Source organism: Mycetomoellerius zeteki, unplaced genomic scaffold (genome assembly GCF_001594055.1).
Source record: "Mycetomoellerius zeteki isolate Tzet28-1 unplaced genomic scaffold, Tzet1.0 scaffold35, whole genome shotgun sequence".
In the NCBI taxonomy this organism is placed as follows: Eukaryota; Metazoa; Arthropoda; class Insecta; order Hymenoptera; family Formicidae; genus Mycetomoellerius; species Mycetomoellerius zeteki.
In genome coordinates this window covers 4192764-4208233 of record NW_017257338.1, presented here as the reverse complement: position 1 = coordinate 4208233, position 15470 = coordinate 4192764, and the positions used below count along the sequence as shown (strand labels likewise).

The 15470-nt window shown below is 31.0% G+C and overlaps 1 protein-coding gene across 4 annotated transcripts in view; it reads left to right on the top strand.

The window, feature by feature from the left end:
* LOC108725645 (protein couch potato) overlaps positions 1-15470 on the top strand; it is an 84979-nt gene that overhangs the window by 54643 nt on the left and 14866 nt on the right. For 3 of the 4 annotated variants that reach the window (XM_018452824.1, XM_018452821.1, XM_018452820.1), the window contains 2 exons: positions 244-385; positions 13162-13295. In XM_018452824.1, the coding sequence (XP_018308326.1) occupies positions 244-385; positions 13162-13295 (276 nt within the window). The remainder of the gene's footprint in view (positions 1-243; positions 386-13161; positions 13296-15470) is intronic. The other variant, XM_018452823.1, reaches the window with a different exon arrangement.

The window sequence follows — 15470 nt, the reverse complement described above, 5'->3', positions numbered from 1 at the left end:
AGAAGTTGTTGTGAAAAGAAACACAATATGCCTAGAAAAACAAGATCTACTAAAAGCTATCAAGAACAAAAAGTAATTTTATTTCTGATGGAAGATTAACTCAACGCTAGTGACGAAAGAATGGCTCTCCACTATCGCTCTCTTTTTTTCATTTTTTTTCTTTCTCTCATCTTTGCCTTACTACACTACCACCACCCATCCACGTGTGCTCCCAATTTACTAATTTAGGGAATCTATTTGCAGCAGGGGGTTAGATTCGATCCTGATATGCCACAAACCATACGTTTGGAATTTGCAAAAAGTAACACAAAGGTTAGCAAACCCAAGCAACCAGCCGCTGCAGCAGCCACCTCGCACCCCGCTCTGATGCACCCTTTAACGGGACGTAAGTATGCACCGCCACTCGTTCACTTGCTGGATACGTCTCACTTACTATTTCTCACCCACTGCACCGACTACAAAGTGTCCCACTTCCTGTTGTCACTCGGCTGTTTTTTTTCAAAAGGATTTTTTTTTACATACGTACCCTCCCCTGCCCCTCCACCAGCCTTCGCAGCGAGATCTGATGAGATCTCGTCATTGAGAATCGTACGACAATCGATCAAAGTACGAAGGGATTTCTCGCGGTAAACCTTCGCAATTAATATCATTTTACAACGTAAGGTGTGTACATAGAATATACACAGATAATACCTATACACTCATGGTATGCGGTTACAATGGTGATCATGTTGAACAAATTATCGTGCTTATTATGGTGTAGGACTAGCGATAATAACATTTGTGTCGAGTATAGATAATCTCCCATTTCCGTGGTAACTATATACTGCGAATCCGCAATCCATCTAAAGTCAACGCGCTGTTATTTTCTCAGACAACACTAGACCGGTTCTTTGTTCTCGTGATGTGTTATTTTAACTCAGATTTGTTTATTTATCTACCTACATCTTCATTTGCACTTTATTTAAATTTTAAATAATAATATCATTTTTAGACCGCGTATGTGAGAGATACAATCAATAAATAACAGTTCTATACTTCTATCGAAGATTAGATCTTAAAATGCTTTAAATAAATCAATCTTGAATCACTAAATATGATATATATGTATTTGACATATATTGTAGTCTAACGAACTGTGCACCGAAATATTTCCGGATTAAACACAATTAAACCACTATAGTAATTTCGTGAATTAAATTAAGTTTTAAATTCTTAAATTTCTTCTCACCCATATTTTATAGATTTCTTACATATTACATTTTATAAAACTTAAAATTTATATACAAACTTTTAAAAATTAATTATTTGATGGTTTATTGTTTTATCATTTAACGTATATTTATAACATATTTTATAAATTATTTACATTCAATAAGAGTAATGTTTTAGAACTTTGTTTAAACCTATGTTAAAAGACTCAATTCGAGTAAAACTAAATTTATTTTTAGAATTTAATTTGATTGAAATGAAATAAGCAATTTTTTGGATGTAAGATACATTTATCAATACGAAATTAGTTTCTAATAAATGATGTTTTAATATTAAAAAAATATGTTAACGCCTACGTACTTTCATCATTGTTGGACGGTTATGTTATCCATGTGCGGGCATGCGTTCTTTTGAGGTATCCTGGGTATAAATCTTGTTGCACATTTTCATGTGTGCGTTATTGATATGAATCATAATTGATATTATGAATCATAACATTAAAAATATTTGTAAGAATTGTCAATCATTTGTTTATGTGCATTGCGCGGTACAGAAGGGCTGTGTTCTAAAATTTACTGTCAGTGTTAAAAATGTACAGTATACGTAATGTAAACTGTAGATTTTCATCGCTGGTAGTGAATTTTGGAACACAGCCATGGATGGAAAATGTCAAGAGAATTTATGACAACGAATAACACAGTATTCATCGAATTGAAATTATATGAATCTTTCACCCTCTCTTTATTTTTTATATGTAAAAAATATCTCTAATAATATTCATTCTCTAATAAAATTTATTCGGTAAAGATAATTATTATCCTCAATTAAATATTATAAGTGTAAAATTGATGGTTGAAGGATTAAAGAAAAGTGTAAAAATTATGAAAAAATTTATAATATATCCACTGTATAATTGATTCACGTCAATTGTACATTTACGCAGAATTATTCTGACTGATTAAAACAGCTTAATGGCAAATATAATAACGGTACGTGATCTCTTGCTAATGTATAATAGAGGAATGTGGAAAATCTATAGATACATATGTTTTATATAAAAGTGAACAGAAGAAAGATGACTACCAATGGTCAAGCCAGGCATATATACATATATTTTGAGGATCGATCATGGATAATGTAACGAGAGGGGTAGAATAAAGTTGAATAAATCTCAAAGGTCTGCACGTTTACGAGCTACGTGCGCGTTTTGCGCACGTAATAAATATGTATTTGTGTCACATTACGGAAACAGACTTGCCGGACGGACGTAAAGCGCATCAGTTTCCGAAGAAACAGCGACTATGATAAATTTTGTTGTTGCAGGCGCTGTCTGATTTTTGTATAGAATATAAGATTGTCTTTATTTCCATAATATCTGAAAATCATTTGCTGATTGTGAGCGATAATTTATTATCCGTGTCAGTGATGAATAAACTCCAACTATAATACGATGATTTTTGTCATGGGCGCCAACTTTTGCGGGGAGTGTGTGGAATACTCCATACGTCAATATTTTTCGTGTGTGGAATTCCACATATGAACAATTTTTTTAAATAACTAATGTTGAACAAAAATAGTAAAATTGTTTTGTAACTTTTATTTTCAAATTTCAATTACTGAGCGAACTGAGCGCGGTCGATAAATATCCACGCGATTGTCCTTTCCTTTGTAACGTAGTCCGTATTTTTCTCCGCGAATATAAAAGATTGCTAGTAATCTATGGCTTTTCGTAGAGTAGATTGAGGCATTCGGGGAGCGCGCTGTCAGCACTATCGCGTCACTATATACTTATTTTTCATTAGACATTAAAACAAGGATAGAACTAGACCCTCTAATCAGAGCCAACGCGTAGACTCGTTTGTGATTGGTCCAACATTTTTCTTCTTGTATTTCATTATTTAACCTTTTGACGATGAATTGTTGCAGAAAAGTGCTGCGCATTCAATAATTTATTATCCGAGGGGATAATCACTTAATGTAATCGTGAGGCAATGTCCCCGAAATCATTATAAAATTCATATGAAATCCTCATGTATAATCCGACAATTACGTATGCAATCACGAGAAATCATTGTGTAACATTAGATAAAATCGGTTATTTTAGCAAATGACTTCATATGTAGTGAAGAAAATTATTTGTAAATAGATGAAATCGTATGAATTCAAATGAAATTATGTAATCTGTGGGACAATATTTCAGCGAGTTACCTCATTATTATCCGTACCTACATTCTGGGATTTTGAAGATTGTCTCGGGTAGAGGGAGATATGTAATAAAGTAGAGATTTTGTAGTGCCTAGTGATTCTTGATAGAATTTGCAATGAAGAAATTAGTTTATTATTAGAAAGATATCGTTATATTCAACTGGTAGTGACCGGTTAAAGGAGAGTTCAAAGTTTATTTTCGCTTCGGGGGCATGTTCATTTTTCATATGGCAACGCTGGTCCAACTTCACACGGCTAATCGGCAAGTTGATGCTCCTGATCTTTGTGATATAATAAGATTAGGATTTTAATTCTTAAATCTTACCTAATTTTAAATAAGATTACTAGCTAATAGATATTTACCTAATAGATATCTATTAATTTTAAATAAGATTAGGATGTGATATAATAAGATTTAGATTTAGGATATTATTATAGTAAATTGTTTTATATATAAAAGACATTATACTTATAAAAGATATTCTTATTGTTCTAATTTAATATTCATGTTATATTAGTAAAATCATTTAAGTGTCTTAATTTCTACAGTGCTCTTTTCATGTAAAATTGATTATGAAAGATTTAAGATGCGCCGCTTTTAAGACTTAATAAAAAATTGTGTATTGTTCTAGGAGCATTTGGATAATAATTCCATGTAATCTATCGACCAATTTTCTAACTTAGGTATTTAAACAAACGTTTTGCAGCGTATCTGGAAAGGCAAATCGATTATTTAATTGGCTAAAAATTAGTAGTACCATCGGTACTATCCTTCTCGGAACTGGAACCAACTTAATAGCGTCCTTAATATCGCGCAAATAGACCGTATCCAGCGTCGAGAAATTTCGCGGAATAATTTCGTTTTAGGTGGTAGCAATTTCGTACGATGACCCAATTTCATCGCACCGCACGCCAAGCCACGTCGATAAGACATAATCGGACCGTCAAACATAGCTTCGAAGGACTATCTTCTTAAATACTGAAAAATTAGAGAAATGAAATTATGGAAATAATTAATGAAAGTTCGCGACGTTCAATAATTTTTAATTGACTAATGCCCATTTCCATCAACGTAGATTAACTTTAATCTCGGGTTCAACTTCCTCTTCATCTTTTTCTAATTTTTAGAACTGGAGAAAGAGATAAAAAGTAAGTAAAACTAAGATTAAAGTTAATCTACATTGATGGAAACGAGCATAAATATTCAGTTTATTTTTTCGTAAAATTATCGATAAATAGTTTTTAATAAATTATTTTAACTAAATTACAAATTAAAAGCTTGTTAAGTTTGAGATAATTATTTAAAATTACGTAACTATTTAACACGTTATACGTACAATTATATGTACACATATAGATTTTATTATCACAGAATAATGAATAAAAAATTACGGTTTCTTCGATGAATATTGATTCGACTTTTCTTTAATAAAAATTTGATGAGAAGTATAAATTGTAAGAACGTTTAACATTAAAAATGAGAGAATATTGATCTCTACTGTGTAGAGACACGATATATATGTTTCTGAGAAATATGTATAAAAGTGTGTGGTGTGTGTGGTGTGTGTGTGTGTGTGTTTATGCTTTCTAGGCTGATAGATTTCGGAATTGTTGCCAACGCTTTCCAAACTCTCGGAGTTATATTCGTCGAAACTTCCCTCTTCTATGTTTCGGGAGACAAGGCTTCGGCTTTGAGTTTATCCAAAGTAATTCGTTGCTCTCAAACCGAATTTATATGTAAACGGTATTTCGGGATAAATTTACATAAAAATATATCGGTGGAGTAATCTTCAATCCGAAGAATGACCTACTTGAAAACTTACTCTTGAAAACAATAATACAAATTATTTTAAAATATAAATTTAATATATTCGATCAGATTTCACGCATAATTATATATACCATAAAAGAGTTTTGAATCGGCTTTTTTACGAGACAAAGAAAGTGCTGCAATAAAAGTTTCATACTACTATTTTCATAACCATTTTATTTCTGAGAATATATGGAAATACATGTTTAGATCAACGGTACAACGGTAACTAGCACAGATTTCGTAACGGCTTCAGTTACCATTCACTTTGCGCGGAATGCTCGTATCGATGATAAAATGTGACTCATACGGGAAGTTTCTGCACTTTGATCATACAAAAGCGACGAGAGAGAAAAATGCAAACGTATGCCAACTTTTTGTGGTGATTCTCAACTCTGTTTACATAAGCGTTTCTAATAAAATATGATTTTATAGCGATTTTTTTTTTGACGTTACAAATATTTTATAGAATCATTTTACGTGTATATTCAATCGTATATGTATACACTATTATATGTATAATCTTTTTATTCTTATATCTTTAAAGAAAAATATCATATATTAACGTACATTCCAAATTATAATAAATGACAATTTTTTATTAATTATAAATAATTTTTATTAATTATATAAATTTTGATAACATTTTAAATCTTGTTTTTAAACAAAAATATAATTTACAATATTAAAACTCATGACAATAAATGTTCTTTTTTAGTACTTTTATTGACAGAAAGTCTTTTGAATGATCAAAATGATCAAAGAATCTGTTATTAAAGTACAATAGATAGAAGTATAGAAACTTTGTGTAAAGATTTTTCAAGTATACAGTACATCATCGAAGTTTAGACAGATTTTTGGTTGGGAAACACTGGCATCTTGCATATTAAAAGTTATGCGAGACGCGCGCGAGCTTAATAAAATTTATGATCGCCACCTAAACTGTTTGCTGGTGAATTATGGAGGAGAATAGTCGTAAGGAATAATCAGGTTAAATTGTATCTATACGGCCGCTGGTGGTCATTAATATTCGACATTTTGTTGAATATGCTAATCGCACAAACGGCTCTTTCGCATTTTTTTACATAAGATACAATTAATGGACAAACACAGCATTTTAAAAATACCGACACACCTTTCAATCATTTTAGGCGCAGAGTGATAACGTTTTTTTCTTATCTTATATTTTTCTACTTGAATAAATCTTTTATTTTTCATAGCTCCGAAACTTTAACACTGTTAATCTTAATACAAGTCATTGAGGAGATTATAATTATGCAATAGTATAAAATACAACAGCAACAAAATTAATGCAATAAATTGTCATACCTATATTGTGTTAAGACACAAGATTCGCGCAACGAGAAGATGCACACGTTGATTGTACGCTCCGAAATTCATGGTCCATTTAACCGAGTCTTCCACGTTTGACCGTGCGTGCTCAGACGTATTATGCATTATCCACGCGCGGAGGAATGCAGCCTGCATTTTCCCGCTGGAAAATGGTATGCTCGGTTGGCTTTTCGCACGCTGCCAAAGCCCTCGCGCAATGTCGGTGTGGAGCATGCACTGCAATAACGTTAGCATTAACATAGATCCCGCATATGTGCGTTATATTGAGTTCGAGACGCGACGCCAAGAAGGTATTGCAGGTATAGGTTCGTGCGAAAGGCCACGTGCGTTGTTCGCGTAGTTGCGAGGGTTGCGTGTGTCACAAATGACGACCTAGAATCGATATAGAAACTGCGCGTCTTTTTAGAAAGGACTGCTCTCTCGCGTAGAATTTTTTTTCTCATCGCGCACATATCTTATTTCTTATTCGCGTTTGAATGCGGCACGTGCTCGAGAATAATTGTCTACGTCTGTAAGTTCACGTTTCGCGTGGTCGACGACAATAAACAATGTAGCAATTGCATTTACTCGTGCAAGGAATTCTCATATAATTGTATATATATTATATATACACATTATTACTTTTTTTTAATGGGTGTAAATTTAGTTCTCGGAATCGTGCTACATGGAAAATAAGTCGAGTTGATTCATATCGAGTAATTTACTAGTAAGTTATTTATTTTTTGAAGAATATTGATTTATATCGCTGTTAGAATATGAAATTAATGACAAATATTGAAACAAGTTATTTGTAGACTGACGTAAAATTTTATTTGCGTTTTCATTTTATCGCGCATTGAATTTTCTTATTATAAACATAGCGTTAACCTTGATATATCAATTTAAATAATACAATGAAATATAGAGAAAAAAATTATTCAATATAAATAGCACACAACAGCTGATGTCATTGAACAATAAATTACTAGAGCGACGTAGGATATAATTTTTTCAATTTTTAATATGAAACATATAAATATGAACTCGTTAGTCGGTATATTTATGAATCATAATAGATATTTAATATTTTACGTCTCCTTTCTTATTGTTGTTGTTAGAAATTTATATTTTCATTTATATTTATAAACGTACTATTTATGTTGCTATAATTATTAATGATGAATTTTACGTATATGAAAGAAGAGGAAAGGATATTTCAAATTAATTATTGCAATTATTAATTAGAATGAAAATATGTAAATGTATTATAATTCATATAAGTTATGAAAAATGCAAGTTAACTGCAAGTAACAAATACAATTTTTTTATAATGTGAAAATGGTAATAAGTCTTGCTAAATATTTTCCTAAGATTAGAATTAACAACTTGATTATATCATACCATGAAGAAGAAACGCATTGTGCAAATGAATCTCTACTGCAATAATTCGAGGACATTCTGTGAACGTGAGAGGTGTTAAATGAAATGTTTCGTCATAACTTTCATTATCGAGTGCGTGAGAATTGAATCGCTTCGGTGGGAGAAGGAAGGCAATAAGAATTTAAGTCATTAAAATTATAAATTTATCATTATTGTCATGATGTAAGTTATTTTTGCAATCATATGCTCAAATCGCATTATTATTGGAAGAAATAAAAGAACTATAACCAAATTTAAATAATAAACTATGAATCTCAATTAAAAATACGTTATATGATTTAACATATACATTAATGTTTAACCAAATCTTTTAAACGACTAATTAATTCTTTGTTGTTCTATATATTTTTCTATTGTCGATTTTTTATTGTAGATGGAGCTCAATTTAGAAATTAATGCAGAGAATGAGATAATTTTTTATGAATACGTTTAATTGTTTGATAAATCGACGTCTTTATAGTTGAATGAATTGAAAGGTAACGCATTGTTTTCCAATTTATTGGATTCACTTGTCGTTTGCGAAATAAATGAAAAGAAAATAAAAAAAAGTTCTGATCGTCGACAACGGTGAAAGCTTTCTCCCTACCTAGACGGTGCACGTTTACTCGAGCCTGTGTGCTTCGCCATGCGAATCGGAGGTCAGCCTAGAATCAATAAAGTGCACAGTCCTGGCAGGGACTAAAACACACCACCGAATGGCAGACGTGTACACGTAAGAGCTTATGCAGTAGCTTTTGTTGGCGAACGTTCACATTTTAATGGAAATAAAGGTAGTTCTTCTCTCGAAGGGAGATGAGGGGCGAGAATACAAATCTCAGGAGATTTCATGGGATTTACAATAGTTGCCCAACTTTTGGAAAATTAAATTGCTACAATTCTCTTGTTACATAAAAATGTTGGCTTGCAGTTGGAAACAGTGCGATTTCCGTTGCAGATATAATTAGTTTCCATGAACAGGATGGCGAAATGTCATACCATTTAATTATCCAATTTCCAGGCTTTGGTAATTAATTCTATACCATTTCTGTACCAATTTTGTTAAAAATAAATGTTATATATGTATAAAGCAAATGGTATGACATTTTGTGCGCTACCCTGTATATAAAAAGTATATAGAATAGTTACGTCTCAACACAATTTAGAAATTAATTTATAAGAAACGAGTACGAAAGGAGAGAAAAGAAGAAAAGGATTTTGATTAATTGAACCGTCTGATCTGTGAAATACATACTTTATGATCGTACAGCTGCATCGTACGATGCAGCTTTCCACAATTAAAGTTCTGATTATTTATTTCTTATTTCCACGTTTGTGCTGTAAAATTATTTCACATATAAACGTCGATTAACCAACGATAGTTTAATCGGAATTAGCTGCATTACGTAATTATAAATATATATGATACTGTATTATATATATTGTATTGAAAATTATAATTTACAATTTAATTTTTACTATATGGTGTTATAATTATAAACAAATTATAATTAATAAGAAGAAAATAAAAATTGACAAATACTGTTGAAGAAATTTTGATTAAATTCAATTATGCAATTAAATTACAATTATAGAGAGTTATAGAAAGTTATATATATATATATATAATTTTATTTATCAGATCATCGGGATACATTATTGCAACAATAAATCTTAGCCTATTTGTAAATGTATTGATGTCGAAGTTATTTTTTATCTCACGTTAAGATCTATGCAAGATAATAACTGGCTTCAAAGCTCGAAAGAAATAGAGCAAATACACATGCTGTCTAGTCACGCTGAAGTACATATGCGACGCGAATTTTTCGCGATATTCGATCGCGGTATGTGGTTGTATGAAAGAGCGTTTTGTTATATATTTGCCACTGTGACTTCAGCAATTCATATAGTAGTAAAAAAAAAATAGCAGAGTAATTGCGCATTTGTGACAAGAAAGGCGCGGTTATACGCGAGGTAAACTTTATATTGACCTGCATCGATTTTGTCGCTGTTGTTTCTTGCTACTTTACATTTGCAATAGCAATCGCTTATGCCAGTATTAATAAAAAGAGGAGCAAATGGGCAAAAAAAGTATTTTGCAAGAAACTAATATTTTTACCGTTTGAATTTCTTTACGATGGAAAAGCCGTACAGGTTTAGATACATGCCATTAAGTTCATAATGAAATTATCGCTTAGAAATTAGAATTAAATAACTGAATTGTTTTGAAGAAAACAATGTAAATATGAATTGTGTAACGAGATTAGTGTCGCAAATGAAGTCACATGTAAAGGTTTGCTGATGAATCGTTGGAAAGATATGCTCGGTTTGACCATTGTCACTGGCTCGTAACGCCTAATCATAAGTCCCTCTCCAGCGATTTACCGGCTCTTCCAAGAAGACCATTTTTTTCATGTCGTGCTGTCGGCGATTACGCTCGATGGCGCACTGTACTCTGCCATTACACCGCGAATAATCTGCTCCCTGGAGTGGCAATATTCACGACACGAAGCTTCTAAATTTTACTTAAGCGATAAATGAATTTCTATTAGTTATTTATAAAAAAATCTATTATTTGTTTATAAATAAAGAGAAAACAGAACAAATTGAAACATTAAGAATGAATTTGAGTTACAAGAAGAAACATTAATTTAAAAAGAGAGACATATTTTACTCGGCAAAGTAAAGATTTAAAATCTTTTGTAATTTAAATAGATCTGTTAAATTAATTAATTTATTTTAAATAAGAAAACATAAGAAAATTAAGTTTGTAAAGAATTAACTTTTTACATCGATATTAATTTAATACAGCACATAAATTCATCATTTTTATTAATTATATAATTTATATCGATAAATAATAACTTATATACAGGTTGACCCATTTTAATATATCACTCCAAATATTTCCGTTTTCTTACATTTTACAAGAAAATGTTTCAGACAAAAGTTGTATGGTTTCAAGGGGGCTATAAAATGGTAACATTGGTTTGGCCTTGAACAGTCGCTTAAAGATCACATGAAGGTCACCTTCAATTTCTTAAATTAAACCCACTATTTTTCATTACATATTCTTATAGCTTATCTCGAGAGCTTTCCAAAACACTAATAAAATATATTTATTTATAATAAATATATTTTTTCATTAAGTATTTTTCGATTAGTCAAGATCAAGGCCATTAGTGATTGTACCTGTTATTTTCATTTTTACGTAAAAATAAATTTTTAGTGCAAAAATAAAAATAAGAGGTACAGCCTGCAATAGCCTTGATCTTGACAAATGTTATCCAGGACATGATCCTGAACAACATTCAAGAGGTTTTAGCCGTCGGTCGGACAACTTGCGTAATGCTAATGCCGACTGTACTGTAACTTTCGAGTCTTATAATTCGAAAAATATTTAATGAAAAAAATATTTTATTATAGTGTTTTGGAAAGCTCTCGAGGTAAGCTACAAGAATATGTAATGAAAAATAGTAGGTTTAATTTAAGAAATTGAAGGTGACCTTCATGTGACCTTTAAGCGATTATCCAAGGACAAATCAACGGTACTATTTTATGGCCCCCTTGAAACCATACAACTTTTGTCTGAAACATTTTCTTGTAAAATGCAAGGGAACGGAAATATTTGGGGTGATAGATTAAAATGGGTCACCTTGTATAATCTTTTATTGAAGAATTATTATTTTATTGCAATTAATAGAATAAATTAAGATAATTCTTAATACATCTGAGCTTTCATTGATTTTTTTTAATCTTGTTCAATTTTTGGAAATCTTACAATTATCGTTTCCATTTTCGTAGTCCGTAATTTTGAGCAAAAAAGAGAACTTGTAAATTGGACATTATCGATTAGGTAATTGATAGTCTCGCAAAATGTCGATTAAATTATGTTCACTTTCTTTTGACCACGAGCGGACATTTATTACGTGAATTACGTTGATTAATTTTTTTACAGACGCATGTCTAATCCAATCGCAAATAGGACAAATAATTTTGTGTATTCTCCATAAAGAGTGTGTCGAAACTAGCGCGACGATTACATGCTGAAATAATATGCATGGCAAATTGGCGCGACCTTTCTGGCCGCATTGCATAGTGCGTTTCACCTCGAACCCAATACGTTTTATGCGATATTTAAATAACTTGTTTTGACTGCGAGTAACATGGTTCCGTGACCTGTTAATAATAAATATCATTAATTTTGTTAGAGCAGAGATTAATAGGCAACTTCTAAGAAAAAAGCAATATGTGTTGATAAATAGAAAAAATATATCAATTCTTCTATAAGAAGGAATGTAATATTTCACGTACGGAAATTAGCAAAACTTTACATGAAAACCGTCCAAAGTTTTAAAGAACTAATATAAATAATTATAATGAACAGAATATCTACTGTATATAAACAAAATTTTTAACATATTCTGATATACTTTTATTTTTAATAAAATTTCTAAGAGTTTTATTTTTTATTTTTACATTAAAATTTTTTTATTACAAGTAACTTTACCAATTTTATTAAAAAATATATACAAATATAGTTAATATTCAATCATTTTTTGTTTATATTTATTTTATGTTGAAAAAAGTCGGTAAATTAAATTCAAATATCGCTGCGTTGATAGAAAAGTGACATAATTCAAAATTAGCAACTTTCAGTAAAGCATTTTTAATTTTTTGTAAAATAGAGCAACGTTTTAATTAGGATAATAAATATGCAAAACTTCATTTTCTTTCCATGTTGTACTTTTAATATATTTTTTAATTATTTTTAATGTATTCTAATAGTAATTCCAATGTATTTTTTAAAACTACTGTTAGTAGTTTTCAAAATTTGAACACTGCAATCCTAGTACAGGGTTATGTCAATTTTATCCCTTATCAGTATATAAACAATATATTGTTAATGTATTGTTTTTTCAAAATATGTTAAATCTTAGGGGAAGAAGGGTTGATTTCCTTTCATTATTTAAAAAATACTGGTTTTTTTTACTTGTGTTACTTTTCTATCAACGCAGCAGATATATCTGTGATATATCTGGTATCAAAATAAAAATTCATTTCTGGCATTTCCAGATATCAGTAGATATCCTGACTAGCAAGAACGCGCGTTCGCAACGCGGTTTGCAACCGCGCGTTTAATTACTCAGGGGAGCAACTCTATCTAATCCTGTGCTCTATTGCAGACCTAGGGAGTCCGTTCTTCCCCGGTGCTCCTGAATTGTGGCATCATCCATTGGCGTACTCTACAGCCGGCGAATTACCGGGCACGCTGCAACATGCGACGCTGGTGCATCCGGCGTTACATCCTCAGGTCCCCGTACGTTCCTATCTTTGACTATCTGCAGACAAAGCTCTGGAGCCGCCGACGAGCGCCCCGATGCACGTTAGTGATACATGATCGTTATACTCGATTACTCTTACATGGTAACAGGGAGATTCATGAGGGCTCAAGGACCGAGGATGCTTTCAATCATGGTTGCCTTGAGTCCTCGACTCCTAAATTCTATAGAATCTTGAATATTGAATTCTTTATAACGTTTTAGACTTTCGGTTGTCTTTTAGATGCTCTAAAGCTCCCAATTCTGCATTTTTGAATCTCGCGTAAATTTTTAAATTTATGAATTTTTAAATCCCTATTTCTGGAAAAAAGTATCTATTTTTTTTATGCGAATTATATATACACAAAGTGCTTCAATATTATCGCATCATGAACAATTAGTGAATAATAGGCTCGTAAATTTAGAATGTTCCATTTTTAATTTTTGTAATCAGTTTTTTAAATTATAAAATTATCAAAATAAAAACAAATAATGGTTATAAAGTTTTATTTTTTAAGTGTTATTTATTCCCGGGAAAAAATTTTATGCAATTATATATGACATTATATGACTATATATGATTATATATGTCTATATATGAATATATTTTGCTTTATATTATATAGAAAATTGTTGCTAAAAAATTAATAAATTTTATTGGTTAATATCACTTTCCACAGAAAAAGAGAGATTACATAGGATAAAATTATAATAAAAAAAATATATTTGGAAGCTATATACGTATACAATTTCAAGATGTTTCTAATCAGTTACCCATCCTAAGCTGTACTCTGACTAACGTTGCTTAACTTTTGTAATCTTACGGGAACTGATGTTTCGATAATTCATGAACACTAAATGATAGACATATATGTGTGATAAATCAGTTTAAAATCCGGAAAACAATTTTTATACATGATAATATATAAAATTTTTTGCCTGGGTTATTAATAATCTATAATTTAAAATCTTTGTTGAGAAAATATTTGTTGAGAAAAGGTTATATAATTGTTATCGGAGTTATATAATTGAATCAGAAAATTTGTTAAAATTTGATACGGTAATGATAACTTAATATAAACATTATATAAAACCGGAATTAATAGGATAACCACAATGAATAATATTATGCGGATTATATAAATAGCAATTTTTCCGCATACGCGTGTAACGTCAGTCAGTGTATTCGAATATTACTTTTTATATCGTCACAAAATCGATAGCGCAACTTGTCGTCGCACTGCGTGTCCTCATGTATTATATAGAAGCGTGTAGTCGTGTGGGTGTATGTCACGCAAGCTTCGAATCGTGGAGTTTCGAAGCTATTGCGATGTCTCCGTAGTTTGTCGCGACATGGATTAATTATGGCCGACGTTAATAAATCCGTAGTTTACTTTTTTCCCAGTCTAATAGCATCGTACGTATTTTCCGTCGTTTTAATTTTACGGGAAGAGTATTTAAAAGATAAACTTATGGATGTTACGTTACGTTGATGATATTTACAGTTCGGGGTTATTTCATAGTTATTAATGAAGATAAATGAAGAATATAAGGTGAAACCACCATAAATAACACCGATAAGCCACATGTTAGGTAATTAGCAGCATCTAATGTAAGGGTATATGAAAAGTTAAATGAAGAGATATGAGAAGAGAGGTATATAAATAAGGGTACATACATTTTCCATATCAGTCTTCTATTCTTGGAATTTTATCTTTCACTTAAATTTTATATTAAAATCTAGTATAAAATTGAAAAGAGGGATCTTTTTTCTATTTTATATGATTTTTGATATTATCAAAAGTTCAAATCTATTAATACTAAATATGTATAAATACTAAAAGAAGAGACTAATGTCCAAGAGAAGTTTGAAGTTTGAAGAATCGGAAAATTGTTCAGCGTAAGTACATCTTCAATCCCCTTTAAGATATTGTTGATATCAGTCCGATGGTACCAATCCACTAAATCACATAACTTTATTGATTTTTAATGCATGAATCTGTGTTAGGTTTACACAGGTATCCGTCACGCATTAACGCTCGTAAAACACACAACTACCGATTTCTACGAGGGCAAATAATGCGACCATATAACCATGAATTTGTACAAACGCGATATAATCTGTTATTTTATCGATCGCATTGCGTATGATTATGTGATGCTTTTTATACTGT